Below are 19996 nucleotides of genomic sequence, written 5' to 3' on the forward strand. Positions count from 1 at the left end.
CCAGGATGGTCTCAATCTCCTGACCTCGTGATCCGCCCGTCTCGGCCTCCCAAAGTGCTGGGATTACAGGCTTGAGCCACCGCGCCCGGCCAGATTGTTCCTTCTTAAGAGTTCCCATAGTACTGTATATTATACCTTAATTTGGACACCTGCACATTATATGTTTTGTATACATCTCTGCCTTCCTCTGCTGTGAGCTCCTTAAGAATAGACAGGGGCCCACGCATAATGCATCTTTGTTTTCCCATTATCAACACAATATTAATCTCATTGTAATCCCTCTGGTGAATGAGAGTTGAACATTCAGCCTACATATTAAAAGGAACTTTATGTGAAAATATACTTGAATAGGTAGTATGTTTTTCAATGTCTTTTTGTTTAACCTAAGAATTCACAGCAGTCTAGAACTTCCAGGAAAAAATTATTAAGGAAAATTAGTGGTCTGTAGAAAAAAGAGTTTGCCCACCAGGTGCGGTGGCTCATGCCTGCAATCCCAGCAGTTTGGGAGGCCGAGGCGGGCAGATCACGAGGTCAGGAGGTCGAGACCATCCTGGCTAACACGGTGAAACCCCATCGCTACTAAAACATACAAAAAATTAGCCGAGCGTGGTGGCGAGCACCTGTAATCCCAGCTACCTGGGAGGCTGAGGCAGGAGATTGGTGTGAACCCAGGAGGCAGAGGTTGCAATGAGCCAAGATCACGCCACTGCACTTCAGCCTGGGCCACAGAGCGAGACTCCATCTCAAGAGAAAAAAGGATAAAGAGTTTGCCGTTGCCTTATATGGCTTAAGTTCTTACCTTGTACAGTTGTGTTATATACTTAAGCCAAAGTCTTAGGGGACCAACAGTTGTGATCATAAGAATGTCACTTATCTGGGGCTAGTGCAGTGGCTCACACCTGTAATCCTAGCAAGTTGGGAGGCCAAGGCAGGAGGATCACTTGAGGCCAGGAGTTCAAGATCAGTCTGGGCAACACAGTAGGACCCTGTCTCCACAAGAAATTTAAAAATTAGCCAAACACAGTGGCATATGCCTGTAGTCTCAGCTACCCAGGAGGCTGAGGCAGGAGCAGCTTGGGCCCAGAAATTCAAAGTTACAGTGAGCTACAATCATGCCACTGCACTCCAACCTGGGCAACAAAGCGAAACCTGTCTCTTAGAAAAAGAAAATTGCTTATCTAGAGACAATTGTTCTTTTTGTTTGTTTTTGAGATGAGGTCTCACTCTGTTGCCCAAGCTGGAGTGCAGTGGCATGATCACCTGCTTTTTCATCTGCCGTTTCCTCTGCGCCAGGACATTACACCAAGGTTACATCTCTAAATATGCTTCATAACACAAACTGTATGTCTGCTGGAATTGCATATGTGCAGTTGCAGTCCTAATATAGTTACACTTATGAAATGGATACCTGATCCACAACAGACACCATTACTGTTTCTGTATCTATTAATAATACCAAAAGCAATATTTATAAATGAAATAATATTGTTTACTTAATAAAAATATAAAGAACATTAGCTATTTGCTAGTGTCAAAAAGAAGGGTAGCAATTGTAACTGTGCCCTGTCCCTTTAATGGAAAAAGCCAAATAATTTTAAAATGAAAGCCTTGCACCATCGATGCCAGCAAACTTATATAAATGTTGTTTTCATAAAATAAAAATAAATTTAAAATACTCATTAACAGCATGAGACAGTGAGTAGAACAAAGCAGCTACTGAGTGTATTACTCCACACATTCATCATAAAAACACAAGAGAGTTCTGTGTTAGGGCTGTATTAACATTGCTTTTCAACTTTAGTGAGGCTGGCTGGGTGCTGTGGCTTACACCTGTAATCCCAGCACTTTGCGAAGCCGAGGCAGGTGGATCTCCTGAGGTCAAGAGTTTAAGACCAGCCTGCCCAATATGGTGAAACCCTGTCTCTACTAAAAATACAAAAAACTTAGCTGGGCAAGGTGGCGTGCCCCTGTAGTCAAAGCTACTTGGGAGGCTGAGGCAGAAGAATTGCTTGAACTCAGGAGTTGGAGGTTGTAGTGAGCCAAGATCAGACCACTGCACTCCAGCCTGGGTGACAGAGTTAAAGTCCGTCTCAAAAAAAAAAAAAAAGAAAGAAAATTAAACTTTAGTGAGGTATCTGGGGGAATATAAGCTTATAGAACCTAGGTAATCCATTCCTAGATGGATTATATTTATAGTTATGCAGTCTAGAGTTCATATCTTGTCAAATCATGTGGCCGTGGGAGTGTTACATCCTTTTTTTTTTTTGAGACAGAGTCTTGCTTTGTCGCCCAGGCTGGAGCACAGTGGCGTGATCTTGGCTCACTGCAAGCTCCACCTCCCGGATTCATGCCATTCTCCTGCCTCAGCCTCCCGAGTAGCTGGGACTACAGGCGTCCACCACCACGCCCAGCTAATTTTTTGTATTTTTAGTAGAGACGGGGTTTCACCGTGTTAGCCAGGATGGGGATGGTCTCGATCTGCTGACCTCATGATCTGCCCGTCTCGGACTCCCAAAGTGCTGGGATTACAGGCATGAGCCACCGCACCCAGCATTACATCAATTCTTTAAGCCTGTTTGCTCACCTGAAAATGAAGCTAGTAATTCCTGCCTTGTGTGGTCATTATGAGCATTAAATGAAATAACACATGTATATAGCATTAGCATATAGCATTTCTGTGTAATACAGCACATACAAAATAGTCCGTAGTTTGGTGACATGCTTTTTTACTTAACCGTCTATCATGAACATTTTCCATATTAATAGATCTGTATCAGCATCATTTTAATGGCTATCTGATGCTAATTTCGAGGTCATATGTCCTATAATTCACCGTGGAGTAGCCTCTGGCAGAGCGACTGTAGCACAGGCATTCCTGTAGCACTGTGCTGTTTCCTGTTGGCTGCACTCCTCACTGCCCTAGTGCTTCTGATTCTTCTAGGTGTTAACGGTTTGAGGATGCTGGGGATTCTCCATGATGCAGTTGTGTTTCTCATTGAGCAGCTGTCTGGTGCCAAGCACTGTCGAAATTACAAATTCCGTTTCCACAAGCCAGAGGAGGCCAATGAACCCCCCTTGAACCCTCATGGCTCAGCCAGGGCTGAAGTCCACCTCAGGCAAGTTCCCTTCTTTTCTGTCAGCAGTTTTGGATCTCCATTTTCTTATCTCATGACACAGTCGTCTTCCCACATACCCTTTGAGATTTCCAGTGTTAATGCCATCGTCCTTTACTGCTTTATTAAAGCATTTCTCTAAATACTTTTTCATCTTTTGGCCCCAGGAAGTCAGCATTTGACATGTTTAACTTCCTGGCTTCCAAACATCGTCAGCCTCCTGAATACAACCCCAATGATGAAGAAGAGGAGGAGGTACAGCTGAAGTCAGCTCGGTAAGTCTTGAGTGGGGAGCAGTCATTAGAAACTGCTTTCCCTGTCCTCCAGCTGGTCAGGGCACTATGTAGGAATGTGTTTGCCTCAGAATTTCCTGGATAAGATTTAAGAAGACTGAAATCCATTTGTGTTGAAGTAGCAGTAGGTGCCTGGTAAGGAGTGAGGAACATAAGGTACAGAGGAGAAATTCAAAGAACTGTAAGATGCATATTTTCTTTAATGACAGTATACTCTGTCAGCTTTGGTTGTACTACCATAGTCGTCATGGTCAGAAAGTACTATATATACTAAAAATGGGGCCCATTGGCCAGACGTGGTGGCTCATGCCTGTAATTCCAGCACTTTGGAAGGCTGAGGCAGACAGAGCACAAGGTTAGGAGTTCAAGACCAGCCCGACCAACATAGTGAAACCCCCGTCTCTACTGAAAATACAAAAATTAGCCCGGCATGGTGGGGTGCCTGTAGTCCCAGCTACTCAGCAGGCTGAGGCAAGAGAATTGCTTGAACCCAGGAGGCGGAGGTTACAGTGAGCTGAGGTCGCGCCACTGGACTCCAGTCTTGGTGACAGAGCAAAACTCCCATCTCAAAAAAAATGGGTTTCATTTTATAAGGCACTTATTCAGTTTGGCATTGAACAAAGAGTGTACTAATTTTCTCTAGGAACCTTCAGTTCAAGACTCAAAACATAATTATTTCCTGAAGAAAATTCATTAATAGTATGTCTTATCTCTTAGGAGGGCAACTAGCATGGATCTGCCAATGCCCATGCGTTTCCGGCACTTAAAAAAGACTTCTAAGGAGGCAGTTGGTGTCTACAGGTATGGCTAAAATTCTAGAAGGAACTATAGAAAACGAATGCAGTTTTTCAAAATCAAAGTAGACCAAATGCTGAAGTGACCTTCCTCAGTAAGTGAGGATTTTACAGATACTGTTTATTGACCCTCATATCCTGGGATCCTGCACCTGCTTGTGTTGAACAAGGACTTTAACATAATAAGCATTAAAACATTGCTGCTTCCAGTGGGTTGCAGAATAGAAATACCTTTTATCTTTGGCCATTTGTTAGAACAATATACACAAATAAAGGGTCCACATTTTTATTTTCTCAAGTATATGTCCCTCCTGAGGAAGTAACAGACCAGGAGAACTTATTCATGTATTCATGCACTTAACCTTACTTGCAAAATGTATGTCTGACCTCTTCTCCATCTTTGTCCTAGGTCTCCCATCCATGGCCGGGGTCTTTTCTGTAAGAGAAACATTGATGCAGGTGAGATGGTAATTGAGTATGCCGGCAACGTCATCCGCTCCATCCAGACTGACAAGCGGGAAAAGTATTACGACAGCAAGGTAAGTCTCCCACTTGCACTCACCCAGTTCTTTTGTTTTGCTGTAGAAAGGGACCAGTATGATCCCTGGATCCCAAAAGAAATAGTGTATGCTATCAATTCAAAGACGCTAATTAAAAAAACAAAAAACTGAAGTTCGTGAGGGGCCCAGTAAAAATACAGAATCCACTCTGAGGATTAGCATAGAAAGTTACTCTTAGAGATCTATCTGAATGGCTTCTGGTATCAGAAGCAAATAGCTATTCAAGTTTTAGGTTTCTGTTTCCTGCAGAGACATTAGAAACCTCTAGACTAGTGGCCTGTAATCTAGGAACTCCTCATGGAAGCATCTTGAAAGATAGGTACTGGGAGAAATCTGGGAATTTTACTAGAAGAAACTTTATCAGCAGCTATAGGTAATATCAAGAGAAGACTGGGAAATGTTCTTAAACCTGAGTTTATAAGAAATGACAAGTTCTTCTCCTTTCTCCTGCACGTACAGGGCATTGGTTGCTATATGTTCCGAATTGATGACTCAGAGGTAGTGGATGCCACCATGCATGGAAATGCTGCACGCTTCATCAATCACTCGTGTGAGCCCAACTGCTATTCTCGGGTCATCAATATTGATGGGCAGAAGCACATCGTCATCTTTGCCATGCGTAAGATCTACCGAGGAGAGGAACTCACTTATGACTATAAGTTCCCCATTGAGGATGCCAGCAACAAGCTGCCCTGCAACTGTGGCGCCAAGAAATGCCGGAAGTTCCTAAACTGAAGCTGCTCTTCTCCCCCAGTGTTGGAGTGCAAGGACGTGGGGCCATCCAAAGCAACGCGGAAGGCCTTTTGCAGCAGCTGGGAGCTCCCGGATTGAGTGGGCACAGCTGAGGGGCCTCTGTGATGGCTGAGCTCTCTTATGTCCTATACTCACATGTGATCATAGTCCCGGAGAGAGAGTTGAGGTCTCGAAGAAAGATCCATGATCGGCTTTCTCCTGGGGCCCCTCCAATTGTTTACCGTTAGAAAGTGGGAATGGGGTCCCTAGCAGACTTGCCTGGAAGGATCCTGTTATAGAGGGTTGGTTATGTTGGGAGATTGGGCCTGAATATCTCCACAGAAATAAGTTGCCATCCTCAAGTTGGCCCTTTCCCAAGCACTGTAAGTGAGTGGGTCAGGCAAGGCCCCAAATGGAGGGTTGGTTGGATTCCTGACAGTTTGCCAGCCAGGCCCCACCTACGGCGTCTGTCGAACAAACAGAGGTCTGGTGGTTTTCCCTACTATCCTCCCACTTGAGAGTTCACTTCTGGTTGGGAGACAGGATTCCTAGCACCTCTGGTGTCAAAAGGCTGTCATGGGGTTGTGCCAATTAATTACCAAACATTGAGCCTGTAGGCTTTGAGTGGGAGTGTTGTCCCCAGGAGCCTTATCTCAGCCAATTACCTTTCTTGACAGTAGGAGCGGCTTCCCTCTCCCATTCCCTCTCTTCACTCCCTTTTCTTCCTTTCCCCTGTCTTCATCCCACTGCTTTCCCATGCTTCTTTCTGGGTTGTAGGGGAGACTGACTGCCTGCTCAAGGACACTCCCTGCTGGGCATAGGATGTGCCTGCAAAAAGTTCCCTGAGCCTGTAAGCACTCCAGGTGGGGAAGTGGACAGGAGCCATTGGTCATAACCAGACAGAATTTGGAAAAGTTTTCATAAAGCTCCACGGAGAGTTTTAAAGAAACATAAGTAGCATGATTTTTTAGGAGATGAAAAAGATGATTTAAATAGGATTTAAATCATGCGACAACCAGAGTATCACAGCCAGGATGACCCCTGGGTCCCATTCCTAAGACATGGTTACTTTATTTTCCCCTTGTTAAGACATAGGAAGACTTAATTTTTAAATGGTCAGTGTCCAGTTGAAGGCAGAACACTAATCAGATTTCAAGGCCCACAACTTGGGGACTAGACCACCTTGTGTTGAGGGAACTCTGCCACCTGCGTGCAACCCATGGCTAAAGTAAATTCAATGACACTACTGCCCTGATTACTCCTTAGGATGTGGTCAAAACAGCATCAAATGTTTCTTCTCTTCCTTTCCCCAAGACAGTGTCCTGAACCTGTTAAATTAAGTCATTGGATTTTACTGTTCTGTTTACAGTTGACTATTTAAGGTTTTATAAATGTAAATATATTTTGTATATTTTTCTATGAGAAGCACTTCATAGGGAGAAGCACTTATGACAAGGCTATTTTTTAAACCGCGGTATTATCCTAATTTAAAAGAAGATCGGTTTTTAATAATTTTTTATTTTCATAGGATGAAGTTAGAGAAAATATTCAGCTGTACACACAAAGTCTGGTTTTTCCTGCCCAACTTCCCCCGGAAGGTGTACTTTTTGTTGTTGAATGTGTAGCTTGTTTGTGCCCTGTTGACATAAATGTTTCCTGGGTTTGCTCTTCAACAATAAATGGAGAAGGAAGGTCACCCAACTCCCTTGGGCCACTCCCCTCCTTCCCCTATTGAAGCTCCTCAAAAGGCTACAGTAATATCTTGATACAACAGTTTCTCTTCTTCTTTCCCGCCTCTCTCCTTTCCGGCGCAACTTCCAGAGTGGTGAGAGACGGCAGTCTTTTACATTTCCCTCATCTTTCTTACTTCAGAGTTAGCAAACAACAAGTCGAATGGCAACTTGACATTTTCCATCGCCATCTGCCTCACAGGCCACTTTTCCCTTTCCCCCTGCCCACCAAGGCCTCGTATCTGCAGAGAACCCATTGATCACCTTGTGCCCTCTTTTGGGGCAGCCCGTTGAAACTGAAGCACAGTCTGACCACTCACGATAAAGCAGATTTTTCTCTGCCTCTGCCACAAGGTTTCAGAGTAGTGTAGTCCAAGTAGAGGGTGGGGCACCCTTTTCTCGCCGCAAGAAGCCCATTCCTATGGAAGTCTAGCAAAGCAATACGACTCAGCCCAGCACTCTCTGCCCCAGGACTCATGGCTCTGCTGTGCCTTCCATCCTGGGCTCCCTTCTCTCCCGTGACCTTAAGAACTTTGTCTGGTGGCTTTGCTGGAACATTGTCACTGTTTTCACTGTCATGCAGGGAGCCCAGCACTGTGGCCAGGATGGCAGAGACTTCCTTGTCATCACGGAGAAGTGCCAGCAGGGGACTGGGGAAAGCACTCTACCCAGACCTCACCTCCCTTCCTCCTTTCGCCCATGAACAAGATGCAGTGGCCCTAGGGGTTCCACTAGTGTCTGCTTTCCTTTATTATTGCACTGTGTGAGGTTTTTTTGTAAATCCTTGTATTCCTATTTTTTTTAAAGAAAAAAAACTTAAGCTGCATTTGTTACTGAAATGATTAATGCACTGATGGGTCCTGAATTCACCTTGAGAAAGACCCAAAGGCCAGTCAGGGGGTGGGGGGAACTCAGCTAAATAGACCTAGTTAATGCCCTGCTAGGCCATGCTGTACTGTGAGCCCCCTCCTCACTCTCTTTCTACCAACCCTAAACCCTGAGGACAGGGGAGGAACCCACAGCTTCCTTCTCCTGCCAGCTGCAGATGGTTTGCCTTGCCTTTCCACCCCCTAATTGTCAACCACAAAAATGAGAAATTCCTCTTCTAACTCAGCCTTGAGTCCATTGCCAAATTTTCAGCACACCTGCCAGCAACTTGGGGGATAAGCGAAGGTTTCCCTGCAAGAGGGAAAGAAGGCAAAAATGGCATAGCTATCTCCAAAACACATCTGAGTTCATTTCAAAAGTGACCAAGGGAATCTCCGCACAAAAGTGCAGATTGAGGAACTGTGGTGGGTCATTCCCAAGAATCCCCCAAGGGGCATCCCAAATCCCTAAGGAGTAACAGCTGCGAACCTGGTCAGTTCTCAGTGAGAGCCAGCTCACTTATAGCTTTGCTGCTAGAACCTGTTGTGGCTGCATTTCCTGGTGGCCAGTGACAACTGTGTGACCAGAATAGCTGCATGGCGCTGACCCTTTGGCCGGAACTTGGTCTCTTGGCTCCCTCCTTGGCCACCCACCACCTCTCGCACAGCCCCTCTGTTTTTAGACCAATAATACGAATTAAGGGGGAAGCCCTGGCAGCTATACATTTTCAACCAGACTCCTTTGCCGGGACCCAGCCCGCCGCCCTGCTCGCCTCTGTCAAACGCCCGGCCAATGCAGTGAGCACCATGTAGCTCCCTTGATTAAGAAAAAAAAAAAAAAAAAAAAAAAAAAAAAAGGAAAAAAAAATACAACACATACACAAAAATAAAAAAAAATCTTCTAATGAATGTATCTTTCTAAAGGACTGACGTTCAATCAAATATCTGAAAATACTAAAGGTCAAAACCTTGTCAGATGTTAACTTTTAAGTTTGGTTTGGGATTTTTTTTTTAAATAGAAATCAAGTTGTTTTTGTTTTTAAGGAAAAGCGGGTCATTGCAAAGGGCTGGGTGTAATTTTATGTTTCATTTCCTTCATTTTAAAGCAATACAAGGTTATTGAGCAGATGGTTCTGTGCCGAATCATGAATGCTAGTCAAGTCACACACTCTGGAAACTTGCAACTTTTTGTTTGTTTTGGTTTTCAAATAAATATAAATATGATATATATAGGAACTAATATAGTAATGCACCATGTAACAAAGCCTAGTTCAGTCCATGGCTTTTAATTCTCTTAACACTATAGATAAGGATTGTGTTACAGTTGCTAGTAGCGGCAGGAAGATGTCAGGCTCACTTTCCTCTGATTCCCGAAATGGGGGGAACCTCTAACCATAAAGGAATGGTAGAATAGTCCATTCCTCGGATCAGAGAAAAATGCAGACATGGTGTCACCTGGATTTTTTTCTGCCCATCAATGTTGCCAGTCAGTACCTGTCCTCCTTGTTTCTCTATTTTTGGTTATGAATGTTGGGGTTACCACCTGCATTTAGGGGAAAATTGTGTTCTGTGCTTTCCTGGTATCTTGTTCCGAGGTACTCTAGTTCTGTCTTTCAACCAAGAAAATAGAATTGTGGTGTTTCTTTTATTGAACTTTTAACAGTCTCTTTAGTAAATACAGGTAGTTGAATAATTGTTTCAAGAGCTCAACAGATGACAAGCTTCTTTTCTAGAAATAAGACATTTTTTGACAACTTTATCATGTATAACAGATCTGTTTTTTTTTTTCCTTGTGTTCTTCCAAGCTTCTGGTTAGAGAAAAAGAGAAAAAAAAAAAAAAAAAGAAAATGTGTCTAAAGTCCATCAGTGTTAACTCCCTGTGACAGGGATGAAGGAAAATACTTTAATAGTTCAAAAAATAATAATGCTGAAAGCTCTCTACGAAAGACTGAATGTAAAAGTAAAAAGTGTACATAGTTGTAAAAAAAAGGAGTTTTTAAACATGTTTATTTTCTATGCACTTTTTTTTATTTAAGTGATAGTTTAATTAATAAACATGTCAAGTTTATTGCTGCACATGGTTAAGCTTCCTTTTGGCTTTGGTTGGAGAGGGTGGAGAAAAGGGGGAGGGGCATGGCCTGTGACCTAGTCACAAAGTACCTTCCACAGTCCTTGACTTTAAGGTGGCATCACTAAATCATTCCCTGTCGCCCACCTTCAGGTCCGCTCCACACTGGCTCTCGACGGTATTTTCTTCCTTTATTCATCAGTGATGTATGTTCAGGACCTAATTAATTGTGGATATGAGGCAGGGTCAAGAGCACAAAGGAACAGGGCCTTTACCTTCTACATAGCTCCCCTGTTTTATCCAAGGAGGTCAAGTAGTGATTTTTATCTATTTTCTCCTCAACTGTGAATATAATAAACAAAGCATTTCAGGGAGAAGCTGGAGAACACCTTCTCTGAGCTGCACTCCACCTTAAGGCTGAAGCTGGATTTGTTTACTGTTTCTCCTAGGGGCAGAGGCAGTTGAGAAGTAACCAAATAGTCTGCCAAGCCAGGGTCAACCCTCCAGGCCACAGGTTGAGCAAATGCTAACGGCCAAGGACAGGGAGACACTCCTCATGAAGGGGTGGTCCTCATCCTTTCAGATCAACTTCCTGCTGGAGGCTCCACCCTCACCACGTCCCTCCCTCTTCTCTCATCCGGAGTCACCTTTTGGGATTTTGGAGTTGGGCACCATGGGGACTCCAAATGATCGGGCAGTGCTGCAGGCCATCTTCAACCCTGACACCCCATTTGGAGACATTGTTGGACTGGACCTTGGAGAGGAAGCAGAAAAGGAAGAACAAAAAGAAGGTGGGCATTTGATCTGAAGTATAGCTCTGCATATAGGCTGGCCTGCTGGCCTCCCGAGGTGGCAGAGGTAGTGGTCTTATAAGGCCCCTTGTTCCAAGATTCTGATTGAGATTGGAATCAGAGAGGTTGGCTGCTCCTTAGTGCACTGATGGGGGTTTGGTAAGAGACGTCCTGCCAAGAGGAATAAGCTGGGGTTTGTCTCTGAATCCATCAGCTCTTAGGCCTCTGAACTTACCACTTAATTGATTGTATGATCCAAACTTAATTGCCAGGTGATGTTAAACTCTCATATTTTTGTCATAACAGAGAATACTACCACCAGAACGGAAGACTGAAATAAGGCAGGGCATGGTTGCTCAGTTGAGTGGTTCCAATATAGCAAGCACAACTAGTATCCGTTCCAAGCCAAGCTCCAAGCTAACTCTTCTGCAGTGAGTGTGTTCACTGGCTTTTCCATTAATCCCTAATGAAGAAGTTTTTGATATCCTTTGTTTCTGAGAATTAAAGCCTACACCTTACTGACTCAGGCCGAAACACTGAGGGATACATAAGAAGTGATGTTCATGATCTGGGAATGTCATGGTGGCCTTTGCGTAAGAGGCAGTGTAGTAGAGTAAAATGCAGACAGGAGCCAGAATGACCTGGGTTCAAATCCAAGCTCTGCAATGTATGGCCTGTGTGACGTGGAGCAAGTGCTTTAACAGATTGAGGAGTTTGGGCTTCATTCTCTTGGCAATGGGGAACCAACCAAAGCCCCTTTCCAGGTCCCTTGGAACTCAGGCAATGCTAGCTCCCAGCTTTAGTGACCTCATCTCCCCCTACCTCAAACACTGCAGCTGACCCCTGCTGTGACCCATTCCCAGTCAGCTCTGTCTCAGATCTCAGAATTCCAAAGCCTGAGGTGGCTCTTTCTTCTTGCTATCAACTGCACACCTGGCCCCTCCTGGCTCCTTCCCTGGCCCAGATGAAGTTTTCCCTCAAGCACAGCTGGAACAGTCCAAGGCCCTGGAGCTGCAGGGGGTGATGGCAGCAGAGGCTGGGGACCTCAGCACAGCCCTGGAGAAGTTTGGCCAAGCCATCTGCCTGCTGCCTGAGAGGGCTTCAGCCTACAACAACCGTGCCCAGGCTCGGCGACTCCAGGGAGACGTGGCAGGTAAGGGGAGCTGCCCTGTATCCTCTGCAAAAGGGCCCACGGGAGGGCACAGACCAGAAATGAGTGGCTGTGGGGCTGGGGTGGCCTTGCTAAACCCCTCTGGAGCCTCTCTTCTTACCTATAAGGTAGGAGATGTATCAGGGGCCCTGCTAATATCATGGGGCTAATGTGAAATTCAGAAGAGACTGCATTCCATTAAGGAACAGTTAATGAGAGCCTACTATGTGGCAGTAGGCTGGTGCTGAGGACACTGAGATAAAGGGTATATGGATCGCCAACATTTATACAGCAGTCACTATGTACCAGGCATTAATCACTTTACATATAAACTAGTAAATCAGTCCTCACAACAACCCTAAAAAGTAGGTACCATTGTCATCCCCAGTTTATAGATGAAGAAACTGAAGCATGGAGAGGCTAAGTAACTTGCCCACTATCATACAGTCAGGTAGCAGCAGAGCTGAGATGTGAACCAGGTGGTAGCGCTCCAGAGTGTGTGCTCTTAATCCCCACATGATACTGCTCCTCAGAATGCTCCCACTCCAGGGGGCAGAACAGACACATAATTCTGAGACCAGCAAAACAAGTTTGAGAGGGGTCAGCGTGGGACCTGTTCCTGAAGGGTGAGTTTTAAAGCATGAGTAGGAGTTAGTTGGTGAGTGGAGAAGGTACAGTCTGTAGAGGTCCAAAAAGCAGGCACAAGTACAGAGAGCTTCAGGTCTTCAGGCTGGGTGGAGCAGGGAGTGGAGGAGGGATGGAGAGCTGAGCCTGGAGCCGTGGGCAAGGGCCTGCTGAACAGCTTGGGAGTATTAGGCTGAGACTGCACTGTCTTGAAAACATGGGGGATCACTCAAGGATTTTAACAGGAGAGTGACTGGATCAAACTCCTGCTGCATTCAGGTTATTCTAATTAAGTGGAGACAATGGGACGACACTGGGGACCAAAGATGAGGCTAATGTGAAGGTGTAAGCCACGGAAACCTAGTACTACTTGACTGTTAGGAGCAGTGGTGACACAGGTGCTCCCAGAACCAGCAATGCCAGGCTAGGGAGTTTTGAGCCCACTCCAAGAACAATGGGAACCTCCCAAGAGCCCCTTTCCAGGCTTATCTGCCCCCGATCGCTGGAGACAGCCTGCAGACGAAAACCCCAGAGAGATGCAGAGGTGCTTCCAACTAGAGATTCCTCCAGACCAGCTCCTCTGAGGGAAACCAAGGAGTACTGCAATCTGAGCGCTTCTCCGGAGGCTCAGGCTCTTTAGGAGACTAGAGAACATGAGTGAATTGAAGCAGAGCCCGAAAGAAGCCAACCTGATGGACTTAAGAAGGTGGCTGGCTGCCTGAGGTTCTGAGTTCAGGGTTCTGAGGCCCAACCCAAGTCTTTTATGAGAATAATAAAACTAAAAACGATGCAGGCCAGCTCTGGCTCCAGGACCAAGGAAATTAGATACATGGAGATAACCAAAGAATAACGAAAGGCAATCAGTCCAGGATATAGGGGAGAGAGAATGTGTTCTAAAGCAAGCAATGGAAAACAGAAAAGGGCCCTCAAAAGGAAAACAATGACAGACTGTCTTGATTGCACTTGTAAGAAATGATTATGCAGGTAATATTATTTTTTTGAACCCTGACATTCACAGTCAGTCACCTGGCACATAGTGGATGCTTAATAACAGGTGTGGAATAAATTGGCTGCTACTTGCCCGGGCAATGGGCCAGACTCATAAACATAGTGACCATTCAGAATCCTGCAACGTTCATGTTTTCATTATATTAGCGGTGGAAAATAATAGGAACAAGGCGAGACCTGGACTTCAGTCCCAGCTCTGCCACTAAGTGGCTTGGCTGTACAGCCCTGGGCAAGTCCTCTCAACTCTCCCACAGTCTTCGTCTCGTGTAATGGGGATAACGATCCGTACCTCTAGCAGGTGCGAGGCGGGTTGTAAATGGCCACGCCCGGGAGCCGCAAGGACCACGGTGATCCGCGCGGGAGCAGGTGGGCTGGGGCTCCGGCAAGGCCGCCCCGGCGGCCGCTGACCCCCGCCCCGCCCGTCTCGTCGGTCCCGCAGGCGCCCTGGAGGACCTGGAACGCGCAGTGGAGCTGAGCGGCGGCCGGGGCCGCACCGCCCGCCAGAGCTTTGTGCAGCGCGGCCTCCTGGCGCGGCTGCAGGGCCGAGACGACGACGCCCGCAGGGACTTCGAGAGGGCGGCACGGCTGGGCAGCCCCTTCGCGCGGCGCCAGCTGGTGCTGCTCAACCCCTACGCCGCGCTGTGCAACCGCATGCTGGCCGACATGATGGGGCAGCTGCGCCGCCCCCGCGACAGCCGCTGAGCGCTGCTGGCCCGCGCGTCCGTGGGCGAGGGGACTGGAGGGGTCCCTGAACCAATAAAGCCGTCGGGCCTAACCGACTCCGCCTGCTCCTGCGTCCTGCCCGCGCCCGGAGAGAAGGGCACGCGGGGGCACTCTGTGCGGGGGGCTCTCGGCGCGGGCTAGGGACCAGCCAGGCGGGTGGTGAGCCGCGACCGCCCACCTGCCGGGAGAGGGCCCGTGGGGCCCGGGCATCGATTGGCCCTGCCTGACGCAGCCCCCGCCCTTGCAGCGGACTGCGGTGCTCATCAGACCTGAGCAGTTGCTCCGGCAGCGCTCGGGGAAGGAGCCAGGTGAGCCGCCCCGGTGGCGGGGGGGCGGGGGCAGGATACTCGGCGACCCCACCCTCCGACCCCCTCCTCTTCCGCCCACATCCACCGGAGCCACCACCAGGAAAGGGGGCGTAGGGCGAGGGATGGAAGAGGGAACAGGGCAGGAGAGAGGATGGGATCGGGAGAAAGGCGATTCCTTTGGGGGAGGGGCGCGTGGAGACCGGGTATGAGTGTGTGTGAGTGCGTGTGTGCAAGGTGTGGTTGCACGGATGCTGGTTGCTTCTGCGTATCTGCGGGCGTGTGTCTGTTTGTATTGTAGCCTGGAGTCAGTGCTCGGTTCTGCACCTGCAGGATGTCCAGGTGTCTGCTGGGTGGGTCTGTACCTTTGGGCTTTGCCGTTCGTGTCCGTGCCTCCGCCACTGGGGGCTGGTCTACATTTGTGTCTCCGTACATGGTTCTTTTTGTTTCTGGAGAGTAAATTCCTGGAGCAATTGCTAGACCTGCCTGCTGTCACCTGGCTGACACGGAGGCCCGCCCTCTTCTCTCAGCAGCCTGGGGCCCAGGCCCGGGCCACCATGGCGCTACCTCTAGGCCCAGCCACCCTCCGGCACACACTGCTGCTCCTGCCAGCCCTTCTGAGCTCAGGTACACCCCTGTTCAGTCGTTGACCAAGTCCTTCTGGGACCAAAGCCCCCTCACTCCTCTGTCTGCTCTTCTGTTTGGGTACCTACTCCAGGCCCCAAACCCTGGAGTCCCTGTTCCCTTCACCCACCTACCTAGGTCCAACCAGCCAGTCCCTGGTGAGAGGACTCAGACGCCCTTTCCCTTGGCCTGGTGCTCCTCTCACTGGGGCAATTCCTGGTCACAGCACAGTACCAACCCTGCCTGACCCCTTCCCAGAGGCCCCCTGCTGTGTTCCAGGTTGGGGGGAGTTGGCGCCACAAATAGATGGTCAGACCTGGGCTGAGCGCGCGCTTCGGGAGAATGAACGCCACGCCTTCACCTGCCGGGTGGCAGGGGGGCCTGGCACCCCCAGATTGGCCTGGTATCTGGATGGACAACTGCAGGAGGCCAGCACCTCAAGACTGCTGAGCGTGGGAGGGGAGGCCTTCTCTGGAGGCACCAGCACCTTCACTGTCACTGCCCAACGGGCCCAGCATGAGCTCAACTGCTCCCTGCAGGACCCCAGCAGTGGCCGATCAGCCAACGCCTCTGTCATCCTCAATGTGCAATGTGAGTGACCCTGAGGTGGGCAGGGAGAGAGGTTCTCTGCCCAGGGACCCCCAGCACCCACCAGGCAGGTGGTCTGCAGGACATTTAGCAGACACTTAAGCACTTTGCAAATATGAACTCATTTTATCCTCTGAATAATCCCATGAGGTCATTACTATTTTTGTCACCATTTTACAAATAAGAAAACCGAGGCAAAAAGAGGTTAAGCAATCCGCCCAGGGTGATGATCCCGCTGGTAAGAAGCAGAGCCAGGATCACATCTGGGCATTTGGCTCTAGTATTTACACTCATAGTCACTACGAAATGCTGCCTGTCTGGCAGACCCAGCAATCCTGTTCCTCAGCATCCCCTCTGAGGAGAGGCCCAGGCCCCTGGCTCCCATCTGGGTTTGGGAAGAAAGGCCCAGAAGTATAAGGGGCTGTGGTAAGAGCATATTGGCCTCTGCTTTGCACCAGTCAAGCCAGAGATTGCCCAAGTCGGCGCCAAGTACCAGGAAGCTCAGGGCCGAGGCCTCCTGGTTGTCCTGTTTGCCCTGGTGCGTGCCAACCCGCCTGCCAATGTCACCTGGATCGACCAGGATGGGCCAGTGACTGTCAACACCTCTGACTTCCTGGTGCTGGATGCGCAGAACTACCCCTGGCTCACCAACCATACGGTACAGCTGCAGCTCCGCAGCCTGGCACACAACCTCTCGGTGGTGGCCACCAATGATGTGGGTGTCACCAGTGCCTCACTTCCAGCCCCAGGTGAGCATGGCCAGCAACTGGCCCAGCAAAGCCTCAGGTGGGTGCAGGGGTCCACATCCCCATACAGAAATGGGAGTACTTGTTTCCCTGTGAGTTGGTCTTGTGGATGAACTATTCCCAGCCACCCTGGGCAAGGAGGGCAGAGTAGTACCTATGGCGTGTTGGGGTTGGGGCACTGCCCACTTGGGACCTAACCAGAGGACATCCTCCAGGACTTCTGGCTACCCGGGTGGAAGTACCACTGCTGGGCATTGTTGTGGCTGCTGGGCTTGCCCTGGGCACCCTCGTGGGGTTCAGCACCTTGGTGGCCTGCCTGGTCTGTAGGAAAGAGAAGAAAACCAAAGGTAGGCCAGGGACACTGGGGGCAGTGGGGATGAGGTCAGGCTGAGCAGCAGCCAGGACAGCAAGTGCAGCTGGGCAGAACCAGTCGTCTCTGACGGTGGCAGAGCACTTCCAGGGTGTGGCCATGGGTAGGGTGACATGCATCCCGGGTAGCAGGGTCAGGCACTGGGAACCCAGTCTCTGGCCCCAGGGCCAAGCCTGGGCATTTGAGAGACCCCTTGCCTGAGGGTCCTGGCTCTGAAAGGGTAGGAGGAGAGCCCAGCGTGGGAGGGCACATTGAGAATTAGGGACATGGTTTCATTCTCCGCAGGCCCCTCCCGGCGCCCATCTCTGATATCAAGGTAATTCTTCCTGGGGCTGGGTGGACAAGCCTCACCGAAATGCAGGATGGGGACAGGAGGGAGCCTGCGGTTTCTGGTAGAGGCAGCCATGAGTGCCTGTGCTGGGACATATATCCATCCCGAACTTTATCCTCCCTGTAGTGACTCCAACAACCTAAAACTCAACAACGTGCGCCTGCCACGAGAGAACATGTCCCTCCCGTCCAACCTTCAGCTCAATGACCTCACTCCAGATTCCAGAGGTATATATAGGGCCCTGCTCTTTGCCTCTGCTTCATCTCCAGAAGTGCTTCTGAGAAAAAGAGAGCTTGGTGCTTGGGAGGGGCGAGGCCCCATCAGGCACACTCCTGTTCCTGAACACTGCCCTCTGTCCACCAGCAGTGAAACCAGCAGACCGGCAGATGGCTCAGAACAACAGCCGGCCAGAGCTTCTGGACCCGGAGCCCGGCGGCCTCCTCACCAGCCGAGGTACTGGGGAAGGGGCCTGCCACCCTTTTCCTCTGCCCCCCAGCCCTGTGCTTATGCCAAAGGCCTCCAACTGCCCAGGAGGCAGAGAGGACTCTCCCAAGTTCCAAGGAACAAGCGTTACTGAGTCCCTGCGGGCTTCTTGGATCCTGCAGGTTTCATCCGCCTCCCAATGCTGGGCTATATCTATCGAGTGTCCAGCGTGAGCAGTGATGAGATCTGGCTCTGAGCCGAGGGCGAGACAGGAGTATTCTCTTGGCCTCTGGGCACCCTCCCATTCCTCCAAGGCATCCTCTGCCTAGCTGTGTCACCAACGTGAAGAGGTCATGCCACTGCCACTTTTGCTTGCCCTCCTAGCTGGGGTGCCCTCTATGTCATGCATGTGATGCATTTCACTGGGCTGTAACCCACAGGGGCACAGGTATCTTTGGCAAGGCTACCAGTTGGACCTAAGCCCCTCATGCTGACTCAGGGCGGGCCCTGCATGTGATGACTGGGCCCTTCCAGAGGGAGCTCTTTGGCCAGGGTGTTCAGATGTCATCCAGCATCCAAGTGTGTCATGGCCTGCTGTACGCCCACCCCAGTACTCCACAGCACCTTGTACAGTAGGCATGGAGGCATGCCTGTGTGGGGGACAGGGAGGGCCCTGCATGGATTTTCCTCCTTCCTATGCTATGTATCCTTGTTCCCTCAGGTAAAACTGAGGACCCTGCTAGCTATGTAGAACCAAATTGCCCTTTGTACAGGAACCAACCCCTGGCCCAGGGGCACTGGCGAAGCACAAGTCCTTTTTGCTGCACAGCTCTCTGCTCTTCTCTGCCCCTTCCTTCCCCACCTCCTCCAGAGAATTCTAGGTTACATGTTGGACCTTCTCTACTACTTCGCTGGGCACTAGACTTTTCTATTGGCCTGTGCCACCGCTCAGTATTAGCACAAGTCAGGGAGGAAGAGGCAAGCGATGAGTCTAGTAGCACCCAGGACGGCTTGTAGCTATGCATCATTGTATTGCGGTGTTAGCACTTTAAGCACATCCCCTAGGGGAGGGGGTGAGTGAGGGGCCCAGAGCCCTCTTTGTGGCTTCCCCACGTTTGGCCTTCTGTGATTCACTGTGAGTGTCCTGAGCTCTCGGGATTGATGGTTTTCCTCTCAGCATGTCTCCTCCACCATGGGACCCCAGCCCTGACCAACCCCTGGTTGCCCCATCAGCAGGAAGGTGCCACAGGCACATAGTTCAACAGTGTGGAAGCTTTAGGGGGACATGGAGAAAGGAGGAGACCACATACCCCAAAACGACCTAAGAATGCCTTAAAAGGCGACATGTAAATGATTGGAAATGAATATAGTACAGAATATATTTTTCCCTTGTTGAGATCTTCTTTTGTAATGTTTTTCATGTTACTGCCTAGGACAGTGCTGAGCATACAGTAAGTTTAATAAACTTGACTGAATTAATTTACATATCTCTGCTTCATTTCTTCTATTAATATATTTTCATTTCTGTTTTATTTTGTTTTGTTTGAGATGGAGCCTCACTCAGTCGCCCAGGCTGGAGTGCAGGGGTGCGATCTTGGCTCACTGCAACCTCCGCCTTCCAGATTCAAATGATTCTCCTGCCTCAGCCTCCCAAGTAGCTGGGACTATAGGCGCCTACCACCATGCCCAGCTAATTTTTATATTTTTAGTAGAGATGGGGTTTCACCATGTTGGCCAGACTGGTCTTGAACTCCCGACCTCCAGTGATCTGCCCACTTTGGCCTCCCAAAGTGCTGGGAGTACAGGTGTGAGCCAGCGCACCCAGCCTTCTTCTAATATGTTTTTTAAATGAAGTTTTCCAGTCTCACAGTGGAAAAAAATATGGCAAACACCTGTATATCCACCACTCAGCTCTGACATTACCAAATTTGCTTCAGAAAAATAAATAATATTTCTTTAATTACACTGTTCCCAGTGGCAGGATTGGCATCCTCTATTTCAGGAGTGCTGCGTGGGGGGCTCTTGGCTATAACCAGCATCTCATTCTCACTTGGTCCATATCACTGAGCTGCTTCTTCCCACCTCAGGACTGGGCTAAAGTATGCTGAGCCCCTTCGTCCTGCCCATGGGAACAGAAGGCTCAGACTGGGCTGTGAT

General features: G+C 49.1%; 3 protein-coding genes across 9 annotated transcripts in view; all 3 read left to right on the forward strand.

Moving 5' to 3' along the window:
- Positions 1-10164, forward strand: part of KMT2A (lysine (K)-specific methyltransferase 2A) — a 95412-nt gene extending 85248 nt beyond the window's left edge. The window contains exons 35-40 of the mRNA XM_011927037.1: positions 912-960; positions 2916-3120; positions 3285-3388; positions 4124-4207; positions 4610-4739; positions 5220-10164. Of these exons, the coding sequence (XP_011782427.1) occupies positions 912-960; positions 2916-3120; positions 3285-3388; positions 4124-4207; positions 4610-4739; positions 5220-5495 (848 nt within the window). The 3' untranslated portion in view covers positions 5496-10164. The remainder of the gene's footprint in view (positions 1-911; positions 961-2915; positions 3121-3284; positions 3389-4123; positions 4208-4609; positions 4740-5219) is intronic.
- On the forward strand, positions 8686-14458 carry TTC36 (tetratricopeptide repeat domain 36). The gene is made up of 5 exons (XM_011927038.1): positions 8686-8886; positions 10740-10947; positions 11912-12100; positions 12827-12906; positions 14096-14458. Exons 1-5 carry the CDS (start codon positions 8686-8688, stop codon positions 14429-14431), a joined length of 1014 nt encoding a protein of 337 aa, XP_011782428.1. The 3' UTR covers positions 14432-14458.
- TMEM25 (transmembrane protein 25) lies at positions 14240-19324 on the forward strand. 7 transcript variants are annotated; one of them, XM_011926893.1, is made up of 9 exons: positions 14620-14760; positions 15288-15384; positions 15661-15972; positions 16428-16718; positions 16931-17062; positions 17371-17401; positions 17543-17643; positions 17780-17869; positions 18022-19324. In XM_011926893.1, the coding sequence occupies exons 2-9, from the start codon at positions 15315-15317 to the stop codon at positions 18093-18095; spliced, it is 1101 nt and encodes a 366-aa protein (XP_011782283.1). In that variant the 5' UTR covers positions 14620-14760; positions 15288-15314; the 3' UTR covers positions 18096-19324. The 7 variants fall into 7 exon arrangements, with proteins under 7 accessions (XP_011782286.1, XP_011782285.1, XP_011782283.1 ...); XM_011926892.1 differs by having other exon boundaries at positions 14702-14760; positions 17783-17869; positions 19017-19322; XM_011926891.1 differs by having other exon boundaries at positions 14702-14760; positions 19017-19316.
- The last annotated feature ends 672 nt before the right edge of the window (positions 19325-19996 follow it).

This window comes from Colobus angolensis, unplaced genomic scaffold (assembly GCF_000951035.1).
Source record: "Colobus angolensis palliatus isolate OR3802 unplaced genomic scaffold, Cang.pa_1.0 Scaffold7, whole genome shotgun sequence".
In the NCBI taxonomy this organism is placed as follows: domain Eukaryota; kingdom Metazoa; phylum Chordata; class Mammalia; order Primates; family Cercopithecidae; genus Colobus; species Colobus angolensis.

Excerpts from the sequence above, each read along its gene's own strand:
- TTC36 (XM_011927038.1), top strand. The coding sequence starts at position 8,686 with ATGGCGCTGACCCTTTGGCCGGAACTTGGTCTCTTGGCTCCCTCCTTG. Across the intron at positions 8,887-10,739 it reads TCAAACGCCCGGCCAATGCA|ATCAACTTCCTGCTGGAGGC; the intron begins GTGAGCACCATG and ends TCATCCTTTCAG. Across the intron at positions 12,101-12,826 it reads ACTCCAGGGAGACGTGGCAG|GCTGGGTGGAGCAGGGAGTG; the intron begins GTAAGGGGAGCT and ends TCAGGTCTTCAG.
- TMEM25 (XM_011926890.1), top strand. The coding sequence starts at position 15,009 with ATGCTGGTTGCTTCTGCGTATCTGCGGGCGTGTGTCTGTTTGTATTGT. Across the intron at positions 15,385-15,660 it reads GCCAGCCCTTCTGAGCTCAG|GTTGGGGGGAGTTGGCGCCA; the intron begins GTACACCCCTGT and ends GCTGTGTTCCAG. Across the intron at positions 16,719-17,370 it reads TGCCTCACTTCCAGCCCCAG|GCCCCTCCCGGCGCCCATCT; the intron begins GTGAGCATGGCC and ends CATTCTCCGCAG.